This window comes from Hemitrygon akajei, chromosome 5 (assembly GCF_048418815.1).
Source record: "Hemitrygon akajei chromosome 5, sHemAka1.3, whole genome shotgun sequence".
NCBI lineage: Eukaryota > Metazoa > Chordata > Chondrichthyes > Myliobatiformes > Dasyatidae > Hemitrygon > Hemitrygon akajei.
In genome coordinates, this window is record NC_133128.1 from 6,971,400 (window position 1) to 6,990,174 (window position 18,775).

The 18,775-nt window shown below is 43.6% G+C and overlaps 1 protein-coding gene across 9 annotated transcripts in view; it reads right to left on the reverse strand.

The window, feature by feature from the left end:
* Positions 1 to 18,775, reverse strand: part of robo1 (roundabout, axon guidance receptor, homolog 1 (Drosophila)) — a 640,973-nt gene that overhangs the window by 119,406 nt on the left and 502,792 nt on the right. For all 9 annotated transcript variants that reach the window (XM_073044789.1, XM_073044790.1, XM_073044788.1 and 6 more), the window contains 3 exons: positions 17,960 to 18,117; positions 3,542 to 3,662; positions 2,212 to 2,350 (listed from right to left, as the gene is read on the reverse strand). In XM_073044789.1, coding sequence (XP_072900890.1) covers positions 2,212 to 2,350; positions 3,542 to 3,662; positions 17,960 to 18,117 — 418 coding nt within the window. The remainder of the gene's footprint in view (positions 1 to 2,211; positions 2,351 to 3,541; positions 3,663 to 17,959; positions 18,118 to 18,775) is intronic.

Sequence of the window (18,775 nt, forward strand, 5' to 3'; positions counted from 1 at the left end):
AAGAAACAACAGTGGTGGGGTGGGGTTCATCACCAACAATGAAGAGACAGTCTACAGAGAGGAGGTGCAACAACCTCTTCCTCAACATTAACAAGACATTCAGTTGCACTTACGTCCACAGTGATGATATGTTTTGAGAGGCAGGTGTTGAAATATACCAACTCCTGCCCGAGAAGTGACTTGGAACCACTCCAGTTTGCCTACCGGCACAACAGGTCCACAGCAGATACTATCTCATTGGCTCTTTACTCAACCCTGGAACATCTGGACAGCAAAGATGCATGCATCAGAATGCTCTTTATTGACTACAGCTTGACATTCAATACTATCATCCCCTCAACACTGATCAATAAGCTCCCACACATTGGCCTCAATATCTCCTTGTGCAATTGAATCCTTGATTTCCTCACTTGCAGACCCAGTCAGTTCAGATTGGCAGCAACATCTCCTCCATGATCTCCATCAGCACAGGTGCCCACAAGGCTGTGTGCTTAGCCCCCTGCTCTACTCACTTGACACCTCTGACTGTGTGGCTAAGCACAGCTCCAAGTTTGCTGACGACACCACTGTTGTTGGCCGAATCAAAGGTGGTGACAAATCCACATATAGGAGGGAGATTGAAAAGCTGGCAGAATGAGGCCACAACAACCTCTTACTCAATGTCATCAAGACTGAGGAGCTGATATTTACTTCAGGAGGATGAAACTGGAGCCCTCATTTGGGGATCACAGGTGAAGGTCAGCAACTTTAAATTCCTTGGTGTTATCATTTCAGAGTAATTCTCCTGGGCCCAGCACGAAAGTGCAATTACAAAGAAAGCACAACACCACCTATACTTCCTTAGGAGTTTGTGAAGTTTCGGCACAACATCTACAACTTTGACAAACTTCTATAGATGTATAGTGGAGAGTATACAGACTGGCTTACAGCCTGGTATGGAAACACTAATGCCCTTGAATAGAAATTCCTACAATAAAGTAGCAGATACGGCCCAGTCCATCACAGGTATAGCACTCCCTACCTACCTAGAAGGAGTGTTGTCACAGGAAAGCAGCATCCATCATCAGGGACCCCCACCACCCAGGTCATGCTCTTTTCACTCTACTGCCATCAGGAAGAAGGTATGCAAGCCTCAGGACTCACCCCAGCAGGTTCAGGAACAGTTATTACCCCTCAACCAGCAGGCTCCTGACTTCACCAACTTCACCCAACTTCACTTGCTCCTTCAACTGAATCGTTTCCGCAAGCTATGGACACTTTCAAGAACTCCTCATGTTCTCAATATTTATTTCTTATTTTTTATCATTATTATTTATTTTTTTCTATGTTTTTGTATTAGCACAGTGTGTTGTCTTTTGCACACTGGTTGTCCATCCTGGTGGCACGGTCTTTCTATTAGACAGTTATTGGATTTATTGAGAGAAAGAAAATGAATCTCAGGGTTGCATATGGTGACATACACAGGATATACATGGTATATAAATTTACTTTGAACTTTGAAGACAAAAGAGATAGTTATTAACTTCAGGTGAACTTGCACCACGCATACCCCTCTTTACGTAGGCACCACAGTATTGGAAAATGTGAGCAGTTTCAAACTCCTGAGAGTCCACATCTCACACAATCTCTCATGGTCCTAGAACACATCACACAGAATCAAGAAAGCTCACCTACACCTCTGCTTTCTGAGGAGGCTGAAAAGAACCGGACTGTGCACTTCTATACTCACATCATTCTACAGGTGTGTAGTAGGAAGCGTCCTTCCAGACTGCATCACTACATAGTATGGAAACTGCACAATGGCAGACAGGATGTCTCTACAATGGTTCATCAAAACTGCCCAACGCACCATCGGTTTCAGCCTACCCTCCATCATGGACATGCATACAGAAAGATGCCAGCAAGAGGCCAGTAACATTGCGAAGGATCCCACCCACCCCACTTGTGGACTGCTTGTCCCACTCCCATCAGGGAGGAAGTTACATAGCACCCACGCCAGGACCACCAGACTCAAAAACAGTTACTTCCCCCAAGCAGTAAGGCTGATCAACACCTCCACCCACTAAGCCACCCCCCACCACCATGACTACATCCACATTACCTAGCCCTAGCGTTTTGGGAGATATCAAGAGGCAGTAACACTAGTGCTGTCCCAGGCCTGTGCGTGCCTCCTGCAGGTCACCCGGCATGCCCAGCGCAGACCCTTGGTACCTGAGTTTGGGCAGCTGTCCATCTTCCTTCCTCCAGTGCACAGTGGGCGTGGGATCTCCTCGAGCCTCACACCTGAACTCCACCGTCTCGTCCACCAGCAAAACCTGGCTATTTGGCTTCTTCACAAAGGATGGCCGCTCTGGTGGGGGAGGGGAGAGACAAGAGAGGTAGAGAAGATGATCAACGGAGATGAGGGCTTCATTTTTAAGTACATCCTCATCCCACCATTGACCTCCCATTCATTCATCTGTCAGAAACCTTCTTCAATGCCACTATCATATCTGCTCCCACCACCAGCCCTGCCATCCCATTCCCAGCAGCCAGTACTCTCTTACCAAAACTTACCCTCCACACCGCCTTCAAGCTTTCCGAATCCGAATCAGAATCAGATTTAATGTCACTGGAACACGTCAAGTAATCTGTTGTTTTGCGGCAGCAGTACATTGCAATACATGATCATTATAAAAACTATAAATTACAATAACATATATAAATTAAATAAATAGTGCAGAATGAAAGCAAAAAATAAGTGATTCATTGTCCATTCAGAAATCTGACGATAGAGGTGAAAAGCTGTTCCTGAAATGTCGTGTGTATCTCTTCTCACCTTAAAGCTATGCCGCATTTGACTTTCCCATCAGGGACAAAAATTCTATCTACCGTATCTATGTCTCTCATAATTTTATAACCTTCTATCAGCCTCCGATGCTCCCAAAAAGCAATTGAAGTTTGTCCAACATGTCCTCACAGCTAACATTCGCTGATGCATGCACACCCTGGTGAGCCTCTTTTACACCCATCCCTATGCCTTGACATGTTTCCTACAATGAGAAGACCAGAACTAAAAACAACATTATGCATAAATTGAGCACAGTTGCTGTTGCGGATTTGAACTCCGGGCTCTGGATTAGACAATAAACCATAAGGTTAGGAGTAGAATTTAGACCATTTGGCCCATTGTGTCTACACCATTTAAGATCCATTATGGCTGATTTCGTTTTTCCAACTCTATTTGCTTACCTTCTCCCCATAACCAATTTAAAACTCGGCAACTTTGGCTTAAGTATATTCAAAGACTTGGTGTCTACAGCCCCTGTGGAAGCAACGTCCCTTTATTCTGAGACTGTGACCTCTGTTTCTGGACTCCACTGTCAATAGAAACAGCCTCTCCATGTCCACTCAATCCAGGCGTTTCAGTATCTGGCAGGTTTCAATGAGATGCCCCCTCATTCTTTGGTGTTGTCCCTCCTGGTTTCTTGATTACTGGTCAGGTACTTATCTGTGCCACTACTTCACCACGGACCATACGCATCACCAATATCACACTCACCCAAGACTGTCAGTTCTGCCACCTCACTCTCGCGCTCGCCCACCATGTTGGTTCCTACACAGACGTACGTCCCTGCATCGCTCTTCCGAGTGTTAGTGATCATCAGCTTTCCTCCTCGGATCTGCATGGATTCAGAAAGGATATCAGTCAGATCAGTTAGCTTGAGCCACGTGGGACGGTACGGTAGTGTGGCAGTTAGCGCAATCGCTTTGCAGCACCAGCAGTCACCCATCAGGGTAAGATTCCTGTGACTTTCTGAAAGGAGCTTGGACATTTTCCCCAATTCCGTGTGAGCTTCCTCAGGGTACTCTGGTTTCCTCCCACATTCCACAGACGTACAGTTAGCGTTAGTCTTAGTTGACATGACAAGCTACGTCAGTGGCAGAAGCACGGTGACACTTGTGGGCTGGCATCGGCCCAATCCTTGGTGTTCAGATTTGACACAACAACACACATTTCACTGTACGTCTCAATGCTTTGATGTACATGTGACAAATAAAGTTGATAGATCTAAAATATCTCTGGACTAGAGAGAGAGGTAAGCCAGGCTCGGAAGAGCAGGATGAACTCTGCCCAATGCATCATCAGAACCTCTCTCCCCATCATCAGTAGTATCCAGAGGAATCGCTGCCTCAACAATATCCATCATCAAAGATCCCCACCATCTGGGCCATCTTCTCAGATCTGCCATTGGACAGGAAGTTCAGAAACCTGAAGACCCACATCTCCAGGTTCATACTGAAACATGTGGGGATTCCAAGTGTAACTGGAGAGAGGCATCCATCAGTTTATCTCAATTTCCCTGCATGTAAAATGGTTGGCAAGTGTAATTTAACACTCACCATGCCCAGAAAAACTCTATGAAAGGCAAATTCTTCCTTATAAAGTGCCTCAGGATGAAGGATCCTCTTTCCTTATGTCAGCAATGTGGTTCCTTGGATGTCAATGATTATACAGGAATGGATGTGTTCTGGGCACAGGAAGGGGGAAGGTACTGTTGAGATGACAAGGCTCAGATCTTGCAGTGTACGGCATTTGGCTTTGGGCTAAGCTAACAGCATTTCAGCTGGTTTCTGAGTTTTCAGTTCAAATGGATTTTTAAGGTTCTGTAGTTTGAAAGTACAGTGGATTCAGGTTAATTGGGCCATCAATTAATCGAGGCAGCCACTATTTGGAGGTATATGGAGGAATTTAAGGTGGGGAGTTATATGGGAGGCAGGGTTTAAGGGTCGGCACAAAATTGTGGGCCGAAGGGCCTGTACTGTGCTGTACTATTCTAATTTCTAAAAAAACCAAAAACTATTTGAGAAAATCACTGGGATTACTTGTGTTTATTTGGAACACTATGCCACTTAATTGGGACAGAAGACTGTTGCCGAACAGTTTCTAATTAGTGTCAGTTGGCAGTTAGACTCTACACTGTGCTTAGAGCGAAGAGTTTTAAATAGTGTCACTGATAGTTGGTGAGAAATAAGCAGCAAGACAATTCGGAACTGTTTTGCTCACTGCGGTTTCAAGCATTCAGGCTTGGAGATGCCAGAAGTGGCCTTTAGACATCACAGAGTGAACAGTTTTTAAATAGCGTCAGTTGCATGTGTTTGTGTTCAAGGAGCAGTGATTCTTGTTGCTGGTAGTTGGCAAGGAATAAGCAGTAAAACAATTCAAAGTTCAAAGTACATTTTATTATCGAAGTGTGTATATTTTATACAACTTTGAGATTTATCTCCTTACAGGCAGCCACAAAACAAAGAACCCATATAAATCCATTAAAAACAAAAGGACACCATCAAACATCCTGTGTGCAGAGAGAGAGAAGAAAACAAAACTGTTTTGCTCACTTTTGTTTCAAGCATTCAGGCTTGGAGATGCCAGATATGGACATTAGACATCACTGAGCGAACAATTTTAAATAGCGTCAGTTGCCCGTGCTCGTGCTATCTATCGGGGCTGATGGCCGCCAATTCAAAAAGCAGTCATTTTTGATAATATTGCTTTTTATTTTGACTTTATGCAGGAGCGCTATCAAGACAGTACTAGATGTCTGTGCTGATTTTGTTCATTTACAGTGCATCGATAAATATTAGGAACTAATACACAGTTTTATATTACTGTAGTAGTATTGGTAATGTTTCAAGTTGGTCTGTATTTCATTTAAATATGTAACTTGTTACTCAATTAAACAGTAGTTTGTTCATTTTTATGCCTTTTAACTATTTCTATGAAATCTCATATAATTGGGACAGCTGCTAAATTGGACCAAAATGTACTGGTCCTGATGTGTCCCAATTGACCGGGATCCACAGTATTTGCATTTCCGTCCCTTCCATGGACTCTGTCTACAGCTCTCATTGTCTTGTCAGACCACCCACCCACCCCAGATATTCTCTATTCTCCCTTCCCCATTGACCATAAGACATATCATAGGAGCATAATTAGGCCATTCGGCCCATCAAGCCTGCTCCACCATTCCATCATGACTGATTCATTATCCCTCTCAACCCCATTCTCCTGCTTCTTCCTGTAACCTTTAACACTCTTACTAATGAGGAACCTATAAACCTCTGCTTTAAATATATTAAATGACCTGGTCTCCAATTCCACAGGTTTACCACTCTCTGGCTAAAAAAAAAAATCTCTTCATCCGTGCTCTAAAGGGACTTGCTTCTATTCTGAAGTTGTGCCCTCTGGTCCAAGACTCCTCCTCTACAGGAAACATCCTCTCAACATCCACTCTGTATAGGCATTTCAATATTCAATAGGTTTCAATAAGTCTCCCTCATTCTTCTAAACTCCAGCGGGTACAGGCCAGGGAATTATTGGGCAGAAGATACAAGAGCCTAAGAACACGTACCACAAGCTCAAGTTTACAGGGAGAGGGAGAGTGTAGGTGGGGCACAGGGTTGGGTCTGCGGGGAGAGAATGGGTGGGGCAGGGCGGGTGCAGGGCAGCGAGTAGAGAATGGGCGTGAGATATTGGGGATGCACAGAAGGGAGGGGGAGTTGTGGTTAGATATTAATAGAAGAGTGCAGTTCTGGATATGTGGAGATGGTGGTTGTTTGGAGGGGTCTATTAGGAGACTGAGGAGAACATGAGGGATTGATAGGGTAGACAGTGAGAAACGTTTTCCCAGAGTAGAAATGTCAAATACTAAAGAACATGCATTTGAAGTGAGAAGGGCAAAGTTTAAAAGAGATGTGCACAGCAAGGTTTTCACGGATAGTGCTGGGTGCTTGTAACAGACTGCCAGCTTGGTGGAGGAAACATATCATTAAGGCATTTAAAAGGCTGTTAGACAGACACATGAATATTCTGAGGATGGAAAAATATTGATCAGGTTCAGGCAGAAGAGATTTAATTTCATTTAGCTTTGAGTCTGGAGCAGACATTGTGGGCCAAAGGGCCTGTTCCTGTGCTGTACTAGAGGGTGGGCAGGTGAGGGATCTATGTGAAGTGGGTAAGTGGAGTTTGGATGAAGGGCAGTAGTCCATCAGGAGAGGGCAAGTAGAAGTGGCTGGGGATATGTGGAGAGGGGAACTATGATATATCCCTCCAAAAGAAACTGCAGGGAACTAAGAACAGTTCTGCATTTCTCTGGGGGATAAAAAGCAAAAAATAGAAAGACAGCAGTGCCCAGAGGGTGGGAAATGACAAGATGCAGGAGTTGACGTCATTGGAATCGACAGAACATTGCAGCAGAGAAGAACAACCTTACTCATTAGTTGGGAATCACAGCCCTCACAGAAGTCAACAAGACCTACCAGGTGTCAGTGTGAGAGGCAGGTCATGCAATGTCTCGCTTCCACGCCTTTTGTTTTAGCAAAGCTCCTCTTGGGCCAAACTAAGCACCAATTCCTTCTTCATTCAGAGATCAATGAACACAGGGAATGAGATCAAATCTGGCTTGGTTCAATAGCAGATGTCAATAGCCATCTTTTCCCCTAACCACTATATGCCATCGATGGTGCTGGATTCTCTAAAGGTTAACTTGCAGGTTGAGTCAATGGTAAGGAAGGCAAATGCAATGTTAGCATTCATTTCAAGCGGTCTAGACTATAAAGGTAAGAATATAATGCTAAGGCTTTTTAAGACATTGGTCAGACCACATGGAGTATTGAGTACAGTTTTGGGCCCCTTATCTAGGAAAGGGTGTGCCAGCATTCGGGAGGGTCCAGAGGAAGTTTACAAGAATGATCCCGGGAAAGAAAAGGTTAACGTATGAGGAGCTTTTGATAGCTCTGGCCTTGTACTCACTGAAGTTAGGAAGAATGAGGGGGAAATCTCATTTAAACCTACCAGATACCAAAAGGCTCAGACAGAAAGGGCAAGGAGTGAATGTTCTGAGTAGTGGGAGAATCCTGGACCAGAAGGCACAGCCTCAGAGTACAAGGATGATCCCATTAGAACAGACAGGAGGAGGAATTTCTTTAGCTAGAGGGTAGTGAATCTGTGGAATTCATTGCCACAGGAGATTGTGAAGGCCAGGTCATTGAGTATACATAAAAAGTAGGTTGATAGGCTCTTGATTAATCAGGATGTCAAGGGTTCCAAGGAGAAGGCAGAAGAATGGGGTTGAGAAGGAAATAAATCAGGCCTGATGGGATGACAGAGCAGACTCAATGGGCTGAACAGACTAATTCTGCTCCTACGTCTTGTGATTTTATGGAGAATGAATATCCAAACAGTGTGGCTGAAATGCAGTCAAATTTCTTGACAGAAAATCTTTAAACCAACAGACAACTATGCTCACCTAGCTTTTACCTCATGTACCTAATAAAGTAGCCACTAAGATTATGTTCATGGTCTTTTGCTGCTGTAGCCCGTCCACTTCAAGGTTTAATATACTGTGCATTCAGAGATGCTCTTCTGCACACCACTGTTGTGGTGTGTGGTTATCTGGGGCTAAGTCCACACTAGACCGGATAATTTTGAAAATGCCCATTTCACATAAAAACGATAGTATCTCTATCCACATTGAAATGGAGATTTCGGCGAATCTCCTCCTCAGGACACATCTACCGAAAACAAGCGACATGTTTGGTGTTGAATCTTGCTGTAAAAGTGCGCGTTTGTGTAGTTACAGACTAGAGAAACTTAAAACAACAGACAGCTGTTGGCTTTTGCGCAGGATAACTTAAAAGTAAAAATAAAACAAATACTGGAGCGTATGGAGGCAACCGACAGGGAGTTCACAGACAGATTGACCCAGCTGATGACAAACACTGAAAAACTGACTAACTCTGTTGCACTAATAAAGCACTTTTTTAAATGTATAAAACATGTCTGCATCAGTGTTATCTTGTATTTCCATAGAACGTTACATTAGGCTGTTACACATCTATTGTCAGAGAAGTACTTGCATAAATAGGTAAACCACCTTCATACCAGCAAGGACAGAAAACAGGGCAAAGTGAGTATACTTATTTATTCAGTAAGTTATGGGTCAAAGTATTTGGTGAGTACATTTCTAACTCTTCTGGCGTCAGTTTCATTGCCGTCTGTTCTGAAATTGTTAGGCTGTTGTTCAAGAAAACAATGAAATAGCGCCGTGCCATCTGACAGCGTTTTCAGAAGTCTCCGGTTACCCCGTCCACACTGCTCCGGCCAATCCAGCATTTTCAAAAATACACACTTTGGAGAGCGTTTCTGTAAAGCTCCAGTTTCGGGGGACGAAAACGCTGTTTTAGTGTGGACGAAGGGTAAAAAAGGAAGAGAAAAAGCTTTGGTTACAGATTTATCCGGCGTAGTGTGGACGTAGCCTGAGTTACTGTCAGTTTGAACAAGTTTGGCCATTCTCCTCTCTCATTAACAAGTCATTTTCGCCCACAGAACAGCAACTCACAGGATGTTTTTTTGATTCTCACACCATTCTCTGTAAACTCTAGAGATTGATGTGCATGAAAATCCCAGGAAATCTGCAGTTTATGAAATACTCAACCCACGCTGTCTGGCATCAACAATGATTCCACAGTCAAAGTCACTTAGATCACATTTCTTTGTCCATTCTGAAGTTTGGTCTGCACAACAACTGAACCTCCTGAGCACTGAGTTGCTGCCACATGATTGACTGATTAGATATTTGTATTAAAGAGCAGGTGTACCTAATCAATTGGTGACCCAGTACACATCAATTGACAAACTCTTTATTACCTGCCCTCTCAGTCCAAGCAAGAGAGGCTGATTAAGATTTTATTATCTTCAGCTGTCCAACTACCATTTTGCAGTTTGTTCTCAGTACCTTGGGTGTGAATGAATGTTTCTTGACTGAGCTTCAGAACAGGGAACCACTTCACAGATCAAAGATCATCCGACATTCACATCTCGATACATACTTCCTTCCATTGTCTTGATGTTTCAAGTGAGAATCACATTGGTTTGACAGTGAAGAGGGAGCTAGGTCAACATGGGGAGATATGTAAGTGAACAGGTTCAAAGTAAGTCTATTATCAATGTACATATATGTCTCATATCCAACCCTGAGATTCATTTTCTTGTGGGCATTCACAATGAGTACAAAGAAACACAATAGAATCAATGAAAACAGCACATAACAAGACAAACAACCAATGTGCAAAAGACAAAAGAAAAAAAAAATCAAAAAATAAGCAATAAGTATCAATTTAATGAGTAAGTCAGGGGTTTCCAACCTTTTTAATGCAATGGACACCTACCATTAACCGAGGGATTGGGAACCCTGGGAGTAAGGGCAAACCAAAAAAAAACCGCAGAAGCTGGAAATCTGAAATGAAAACAGAAAATGCTGGAAAAGCTCAGCAGGTCTAAGATTGGGAGGTGCAATGAACAGCTAGGAAGCCCATCAGAGTTTGCAGTGGGACCTGGACCAACTGGAAAAATGGGTTGGTAAATGGCAGATGGAATTTAATGCAGACAAGTGTAAGATGTTGCACTTTGGGAGCATCAAACAGGATAAGTCTTACACAGTGAATGGCACCGAGGAGTGCGGTAGAAGAGAGAGGGATCGGGGAATACAGATCCATAATTCCTTGACAGTGCCATCATAGGTAGATCAGGTCGCAAAGAAGGTTTTTGGCACCTTGGCCTTCATAAATCAATGCATTCAGTACAATAGTTGGGATGTTATGTTGAAATTGTATAAGATGTTGGTGGGGCCTAATTTAGAGTATTGAGTGAAGTTTTGGTCACCTACCTACAGGAAAGATGCAAACAAGGTTGGAAGGGTACGGAGAAAATTTACAAGGATATTGCTGGGTCTCGAGGGCCTGAGTTATAGGGAAAGGTTGAACATATTAGGACTTTATTCCCTCAAACATAGAAGATTGAGGGCAAAGTTGACAGAGATATAAAAACTTATAGGTTCAATGCATGCCCATCTTTTCCACAGCGGTTGGGTGAAACTAAACCAGAGATCATGGGTTAAGGGTGAAAGATGAAATGTTTAATGGGTATATGAGGGGGAAGTTCTTCACTCTCAGGGTGGTGAGAGTCTGGAACAAGCTGCCGGCAGAAGTGGTGGATTTCAACATTTAAGAGGAACTTGGTTAAGTAGCTGGGTGGAGGGGTATGGAGGGCTATGGTCTGGGCTGGTCAATGGGACTATGCAGATGAATGGTTTGGCACAGACTAGATAAGCCAAAGGGCCTGTTTCTGTGCTATACTGTTCTATGACTCTATGAGGAGGTCAGGGTGCATCTGTCTCAAGAGAAAGATTTAACATTTCAAAACCAGGAGACCTGATGAGTGTTTCTGCTGTCATTACCAAGCTATAGGTGCAGGAGCTGCATTAATATTGAAGTACATGGAACATAGAGCAGTATAGCACTGTTCAGGCCCTTTGGCCTACAATGTTGTGCTGACCTAAGATGAATATAACACTTCCTTCCCTCACAGCTCTCCATTTTACTTTCATCCATGTAAGAGTTTCTTAAATATCTATAAGATCTAAAGACATAGGAGCAAAATTGAACAATTTGGCCTATCAAATCTCCTCTGCCATTCCATCATGGATGACTTATTATCCCTCTCAACCCCATACTGCTGCCTTCTCCCTGTAACCTTTGATGCCCTGACTAAGCAAGAACTTATTATCCTTCGCTTTAAATTCTATGGACTTTATTGCCACAGATTCACCTCACTCTAGCTAAAGAAATTCCTCTTCATCTCTGTTCTAAAGGGACATCTTTTAGTTCTGAGGGTGTGCCTTCTGGTCCTAGATTCCCCCTTTATAGAAACATCCTCTCCACATCCACTCTATGTGGAGTTACCCTGCAGAACTCTGTATATAAAAAGTATGGGTCTTTTATTCGATCCAATTGTGCATCTGCTGAGAGCACTCATCAGTCGGTGAGTCTCTGTCAACACACACACACACACACACACACACACACACACACACACACACACACACACACACACACACACACACACACACACACACACACACACACACACACACACACACACACACACACACACACACACACACACACACACACACACACACACACACACAATCCAGACCAATGCCTTCACCTACAAACCCCAGAGCAGAGGACAAACATAATCATCTTTTTAATTTCAAAGTGGGTGAAAACTTTGTCAAAATGATCCATTTCATGAGAAGTGCTGAAATGTTGCAGCATTCCTCAGACAGGTGAGCATTGAAGTACTAGTGCTTGGACAGGGGTCTATTCAGGTGTCAGAGAGTGTCCTTCAAACGAGACCTTGGTAGGTGATGTTTTAAGTGGCCGGAGATTAGGAGGAGTGGGAGTGGCAGGGAGGGGACTTCAAAGATCACAAGAGTGGGCACACTGTCTTCAAAAGGCCCTATGCTCTTTCCCTCAGACCAAAAAAAAGTGAAGGGAAAAAAGGTTAGCTTTATTAATCACAGGCACATTGAAACATACTGTGAAATCTGTCATCTGTGGCAGATCAAGTCAGCAAGGATTGTATTAGGGGCAGCCCCCAAGTGTCGCCACGCTGGTTTCTGTGACGCGCTGAGCTACACTCACCGTTCTCTGCAGTTTGTGGTCACATGCGGAGCAGCTAACCCCATTGCACAGCGCTCAGTCTACAGCACTCTATGCCTCCCCGCAGTGCCTATGCAGACACCTCTTAACTACCGTCAATGATTCTGCCTCCACTACTCTCAGGGTGAAAAGAGGGGCCCTCAGATTCTCTCTAAATCCCTTAATCCTACATCAATGTCTTCCAGTCATAACTGCCTCTGATGCAGAGAAACATATGCTGTCATCCCCCCAAATTATATCACTTAAAATTTTATATACCTCAATCAAATATCAAGCTTCAAAGTAAATTTATTATCAAATTACATATAGGTCACCATATACCACCCTGAAATTCATTTTCTTGCAGGCAATCACAGAAAATACAAGGAAACACAATAGAATCAATGCAAACAACAAATTGTGCAAAAATTATGATTAATAAATAAGCAATAAACTTTGAAAACATGAGATGAAGAGTCCTTGAAAGTGAATCTGTATATTGTGAGAACAGTCAGTGTTGGGGTGGGTGAGTGAAGTTATCCTCCCGGTTCAAGAACCTGATGGTTGAGGGGGTAATAACGGTTCCAGAACCTGGTGGTATAAGTCCTTCGTATCTCCTCCCTGATGACAGCAACGAGAAGAGAGCATGTGATGGTGCTGATGACTGCTGCCTCCCTGCAACAGCGCTCCATGTAGATGTGCTCAGTGGTGGGGTGGGCTTTACTCTGAGGGACTGGGGTGTAACCACTACTTTTTGTAGGCTTTTCTGTTCAGAGGCATTGGTGTCCTCCTCTTAACCCCCTCCAATCCAGGGAAGCAGACCCAGCCTCTCCAGTCTCCCCTCGAACGTGAAATGCTCCATCCCAGGCAGCATGACAACACGTTACTGTTGCCCGAGAAAGGGGGCCAACATAATTAAGGAGCACTCCCAGCTTGGTCACTCTCTCTTTTCTCCTTTCTTGTGCGGCAGAAGATACAAAACCCTGAGAGCAGGAACAACCGGGTACAAGGTCAGCTTCTATCACGCTCCTTCCCGATGGCAGCAGCGAGAAGAGAGCATGGCCTGGATGATGGCCACCCACCAGCATGGTACATGGTACTTGGTTTAGAGGAGTATGGACTGAATGCAGGCAAATGGGACGAGCTCAGATTGGCAGCCTGGATTAGATGGGCTGAAGGGCCTGTTGCCATGTTGTGACTGAATGAAACTCAGAGGAAACCCACATGGTTGCAGGGAGAAGTTGCGAATGCCACACAGACAGCAACTAGCAGTATGGTGGAAGTTCCAGGTGTCAGGGGGTATGAAGTCTGTGAAGTTACCATCACCAAAGAGAAGGTCCTTGGGAAACTGAAAGGTCTGATAAGTCACCTGGACTAGATGGTGTATACCCAAGAGTTCTGAAAGAGGTGGCTGAAGAGATTGTGGGGGTATTAGTAATGATCTTTCAAGAATCACTAGATTCAAGGATGGTTCCATAAGTCTGGAAAATTGCAAATGTCACTCCACTCTTCAAGATGGGAGAGAGGCAGAAGGAAGAAAACTATAAGCTACTTAGTCTGACCTCAGTGGTCGGGAAGATACTGGAGTCAATTATTGAGGATGAGGTCTAGGAGTACATGGAGGCACATGATAGGCCGCAGTCAGCATGGTTTCCTTGGGAAATCTTATCTGACAAAACCATTGGAATTCTTTGACGAAATACCAAGCAGGATAGACAAAGGAGAATCAGTTGATGTTGTGTACTTGGATTTTCAGAAGGCCTTTGACAAGGTGCTACACATGAGGCAGCTTAACAAGCTACGAGCCCAGACTATTGCAGGGAAGATTCTAGCCTGGATAAGGCAGTGGTTGGTTGGCAGGAGGCAAAGAGTGGGGATAAAGGGAGCCTTTTCAGACTGACTGCTGGTGACTAGAGGTGTTCCACTGGGGTTTGAGTTGAGACCAATTATTTTTACATTATATCTCAATGATTTGGATGATGGAATTGATGGTTTTTTTGCAAAGTGTGCAGATGATATGAAGATAGGTGTAGGGGCAGGTAGATTTGTCCTGTGGGAGCGTGCCTTATTCTGACTGTCGAAAGTTGCTTCCATTGTGATTGGTTAGTTTAAAAGCAGCAGCTGCTTTTCTCATTGGAAAGCTGCCTGGTGTCCAGCTTCAAATATCCTGGGTATATAAAATAGCACGTGGAAGGGGCTTGCTCACTTCTTTCTTTGTTTAAGGCAAGAGCGCACATGCCAATTGGGAAGGTATGCACTTTTATCTAAGTATGCTTGTTGAATTTTCAGATTTGTTGTGTCTGTGACTTGGGGAACATGAATGTTTGGTCAAATTTGTACTGTTTGTAAATAAATTGGTAATATACCTATTCGAAGCCAATGCATTTCCTGTCTCACTTGCCAGACCTGATTCAACATTACATTTGGCACTGCGAGCAGGTATGGATTTCTGAGCAGAAATGCATTTATTAAAAGGCTTATCTAAAAGAGAAGACCCTCAATGTGCGAGATGCAGAGTCTCAGGGTAGACAGATTATAGAGGAAGCTTTGGAAATCTCACTAACTTACTGATGGGTTGTGTGATGCCGGTAGATTGGTCAGACCTGTTAGATTTCACCAGGGTCGAAATGGGACATCACATTAAAATCATTAATCATTATTTAAATCATTTGAGTTTTCCCAGGAGGAAAGAGATCTACCAGAATGCTTTCTGGCTGTTTGCAACAATTGTAAGACTTCAGTATAAAATAATAGTGAGACTTAAGAATGAATTGGAAGATCTCAGGCAGCGCTGTATTATTTTGAATGAATCATTATTGATGGCTCAGAGTAGGGCTACAAAGTTAGAAGATTTAAATATACAGATAGCCTGTCAGCTAATGAAAGTACAAAATTTAAAGGTGGCTCGAAGGGTTAATGGGAACCTGATACAACATTACAAGTTTTAAGGAAGTAGAAATGCTACTGAAGGACTTAGACAGATTAGGCGAATGGACAAAGAAATGGCAGATGGAATACTGTGTATGGTCATGCACTCTGGTGGAAGAAATGAAAGGGCTATTTTCTAAATGGATAGAAAATAGAAAAATACAAAAAACTGAGGAGCAAGTGGACCTGGGAACCCTTGTGCAGGATTTCCTAAAGGTTAACCTCCAGGTGGTGAGGAAGGCAAATACAACGTCAGCATTCATTTCAAGAGGAGTAGCATATAAAAGCAAAGATATAATATAGAAACTTTATAAAGTATTGATAAGTCCTTGCATGGAGTATCATGAGCAGGTTTGAGCCCTAAGACAGGATGTGCTCCAACTGGACAAAGTTCAAAAGGGGGTTCACAAAAATGATTCCAAAATTGGTCGGCTTGTCTTATGAAGAACATTTAATGGCTCTGGGCCTGTATTCACAAGAATTCAGAAGAATGAGAAAATATCTCATTGAAACCTATCGAAGGGTGAAAGGCCTTAATAGAGTGAATGTGGAGAGGATGTTTCCTTTGGTGGGAGAGGCTAAGACCAGTGGATACATTTAGCCAAAGAGTGGAGAATCTGTAGAGGCCAAGTCTTCATGGATATTTAAGGCAGAAGTTGGTAAGATTCTTGATTGGTCAGGCCATGAAGGGATACAGGGAGAGAGCAGGAGATTGGGGCTGAGAGGAAAATTGGATCAGCTATGATGAAATGGCAGTTCAGACTTGTTGGGCCAAATGGCCTAATTTTACTCTTATATCTTATGGTCTTATGAAACGGGACAGTTATAGAAATATAGAAACATAGAAAACATACAGCACAATACAGGCCCTTCAGCCCACAAAGCTGTTCGGAACATGTCCTGACGTTAGAACTACCTAGGCTTTACCCATAGCCCTCTATTTTTCTAAGCTCCATATAGCCATCCAGGACTCTCTTAAAAGAACCTATCGTTTCCACCTCCACCACTGCCGCCGGCAGCCCATTCTGCCCACTCACCACTCTCTGCGTAAAAAACTTACCCCGGACATCTCCTCTGTATCTACTTCCAAGCACCTTAAAACTATGCCCTCTCGTGCTACCCATTTCAGCCCTGGGGAAAAGCCTCTGACTAACCACACAATCAATGCCTCTCTTTATCTTGTACACCTCTATCAGGTCACCTCTCACCCTCTGTCGCTCCAAGGAAAAAAGGCCGAGTTCACTCAACCTATTCTCATAAGGCATGCTCCCCAATCCAGGCAACGTCCTTGTAAGTCTCCTCTGCACCCTTTCTATGGTTTCCACATTCTTCCTGTAGTGAGGCGACCAGAACCGAGCACTGTACTCCAGATGGGGTCTGACCAGGGTCCTATATAGCTGCAACATTACCTCTTGGCTCCTAAGCTCAATCCCACAATTAATGAAGGCCAATGCACCGTATGCCTTCTTAACCACAGAGTCAACCTGTGCAGCAGCTTTGAGTGTCCTATGAACTCAGACCCAAAGATTCCTCTGATCCTCCACACTGCCAAGAGTCTTATCATTAATACTATATTAATGCTTTGCGATGATATACAGGTTTTCTAACGTTTACTTTACGACAACTCACTGTTACGAAAGACCTACATTAGTACCTGTTTTCGCTAACCAAAGAGGATTTTCGCTTTTACGAAAAAAAGGCGCCCGCTTTATACGTGTGTTTACCCCAAGAAAGACTACAATAACCATGAAGCCTTGTGTAGGCAGTTGTTTACGCAAGCATGTACATGTGTATGCGTGTACGTATACGCGTACGTGCCAATTGTTTTTCTCCAAATCGATTTTGGCTTGCTGCCTTCCCGAGTTTGATAAAATTACACCGTACGTACAATATTTCTACTTTATATAGGGTGTATATTTATCATATCATTCCTGCTTTTACTATATGTTAGTGTTATTTTGGGTTTTATGTGTTATTTGGTATGATTTGGTAGGTTATTTTTTTTGGGTCTGGGAACGCTCAAAAATTTTCCCCACATAAATTAATGCTTCTTCTTCGATTTACGACATTTCAGCTTATGAAAGGTTTCATGGAAACGCTCTACCTTCAGATTGCGGGGGAAACCTGCATTCAGCCATCACGTTTCTAGCATGCTCTCAAAAGACGTCTTTTGGAACATGGGAGGAAACTGGAGAACCTGGAGGAAGGCATGTGGTCATAGGTACAAACTCCTTACAAAGAGTGATGGGAAGTCAACCCCGATCTTCTGATCAATGGTACTGTAAAGTACCAAGCATTATTCTACTGCACCATCCCTAGAATTGGGAAAGAAAGGGTCTTTTCTTCAATACATTGTCTCCTCAGTGGGGTGAATAATTTCCTAGTCAAGGAAGAGAACAGCATTCAGTCTTTGCCAGTCTACAGCATCTTCTCTGGTAGACCACTGAACGTCAGAACAAGAGGACCAAGGGTTCGCTGACAGACAATAAGTGTTTCTCTATCTTACCGTGATCCTTTCATCCCGATCATCCAGTCGGGCACCGTTCTTTTTCCAGGAGATGGTGGGCTCCGGATGTCCGCGAGGTGGTTGGCATTCCATGACAGCAGGCTCACCGGCAGCGACCATGACATCGGAAGGGTTCTGCCTGAAGTCATCCCGGAGGACTTGGAGAAGAAAAAAAATGAAAGGGTTAACATATGAGAAGTATTTGATGGCCCTGGACCTATACTCTGATAGTTTACAAGAATGAGAGGGAATCTCAGTAAAACCTCTGTAGAATCTCAGAATATTGAAAGCCACCGATAGAGTGGACGTGAAAAAGATGTCTCCAATAGTAGGGGAGTCTAGGACCAGAGGGCACAACTTCAGTATACAAGGATGTCCCTTTAGAACAGAGATGAGGAGGAATTCCTTTAGCCAGAGGGTGGAGAATCTGTGGAGTTCATTGTCATAGACAGCTGTGGAGGTTGAGTCATTGGATGTATTTAAAATGGAGGATGACAAGTTCTTGATTAGTAAGGGCATCCAAACTAATGGGGAGAAGGCAAGAGAATGGATTTAAGAGGGATAATAAATCAGCCATGATTGAATGGTGGAGCAGATTCATTGGGGGGAATGGCCCAATTTTGCTTCTATGTCTTAGGGTCTGATGGTGAGCAAGGCACCTCGACACACTAGTTCAGAGAAGACATCAAAAGGACAATCGCATAGGGCATCTGACCACAAGTCTGATCAAAGGATTGCCAGGACTGCTGTAGGGATCAGCTGGGTCTCTCTTCCACCATTAGAGATATGTATCAAGAGTGCTATGTATGCAGGGCC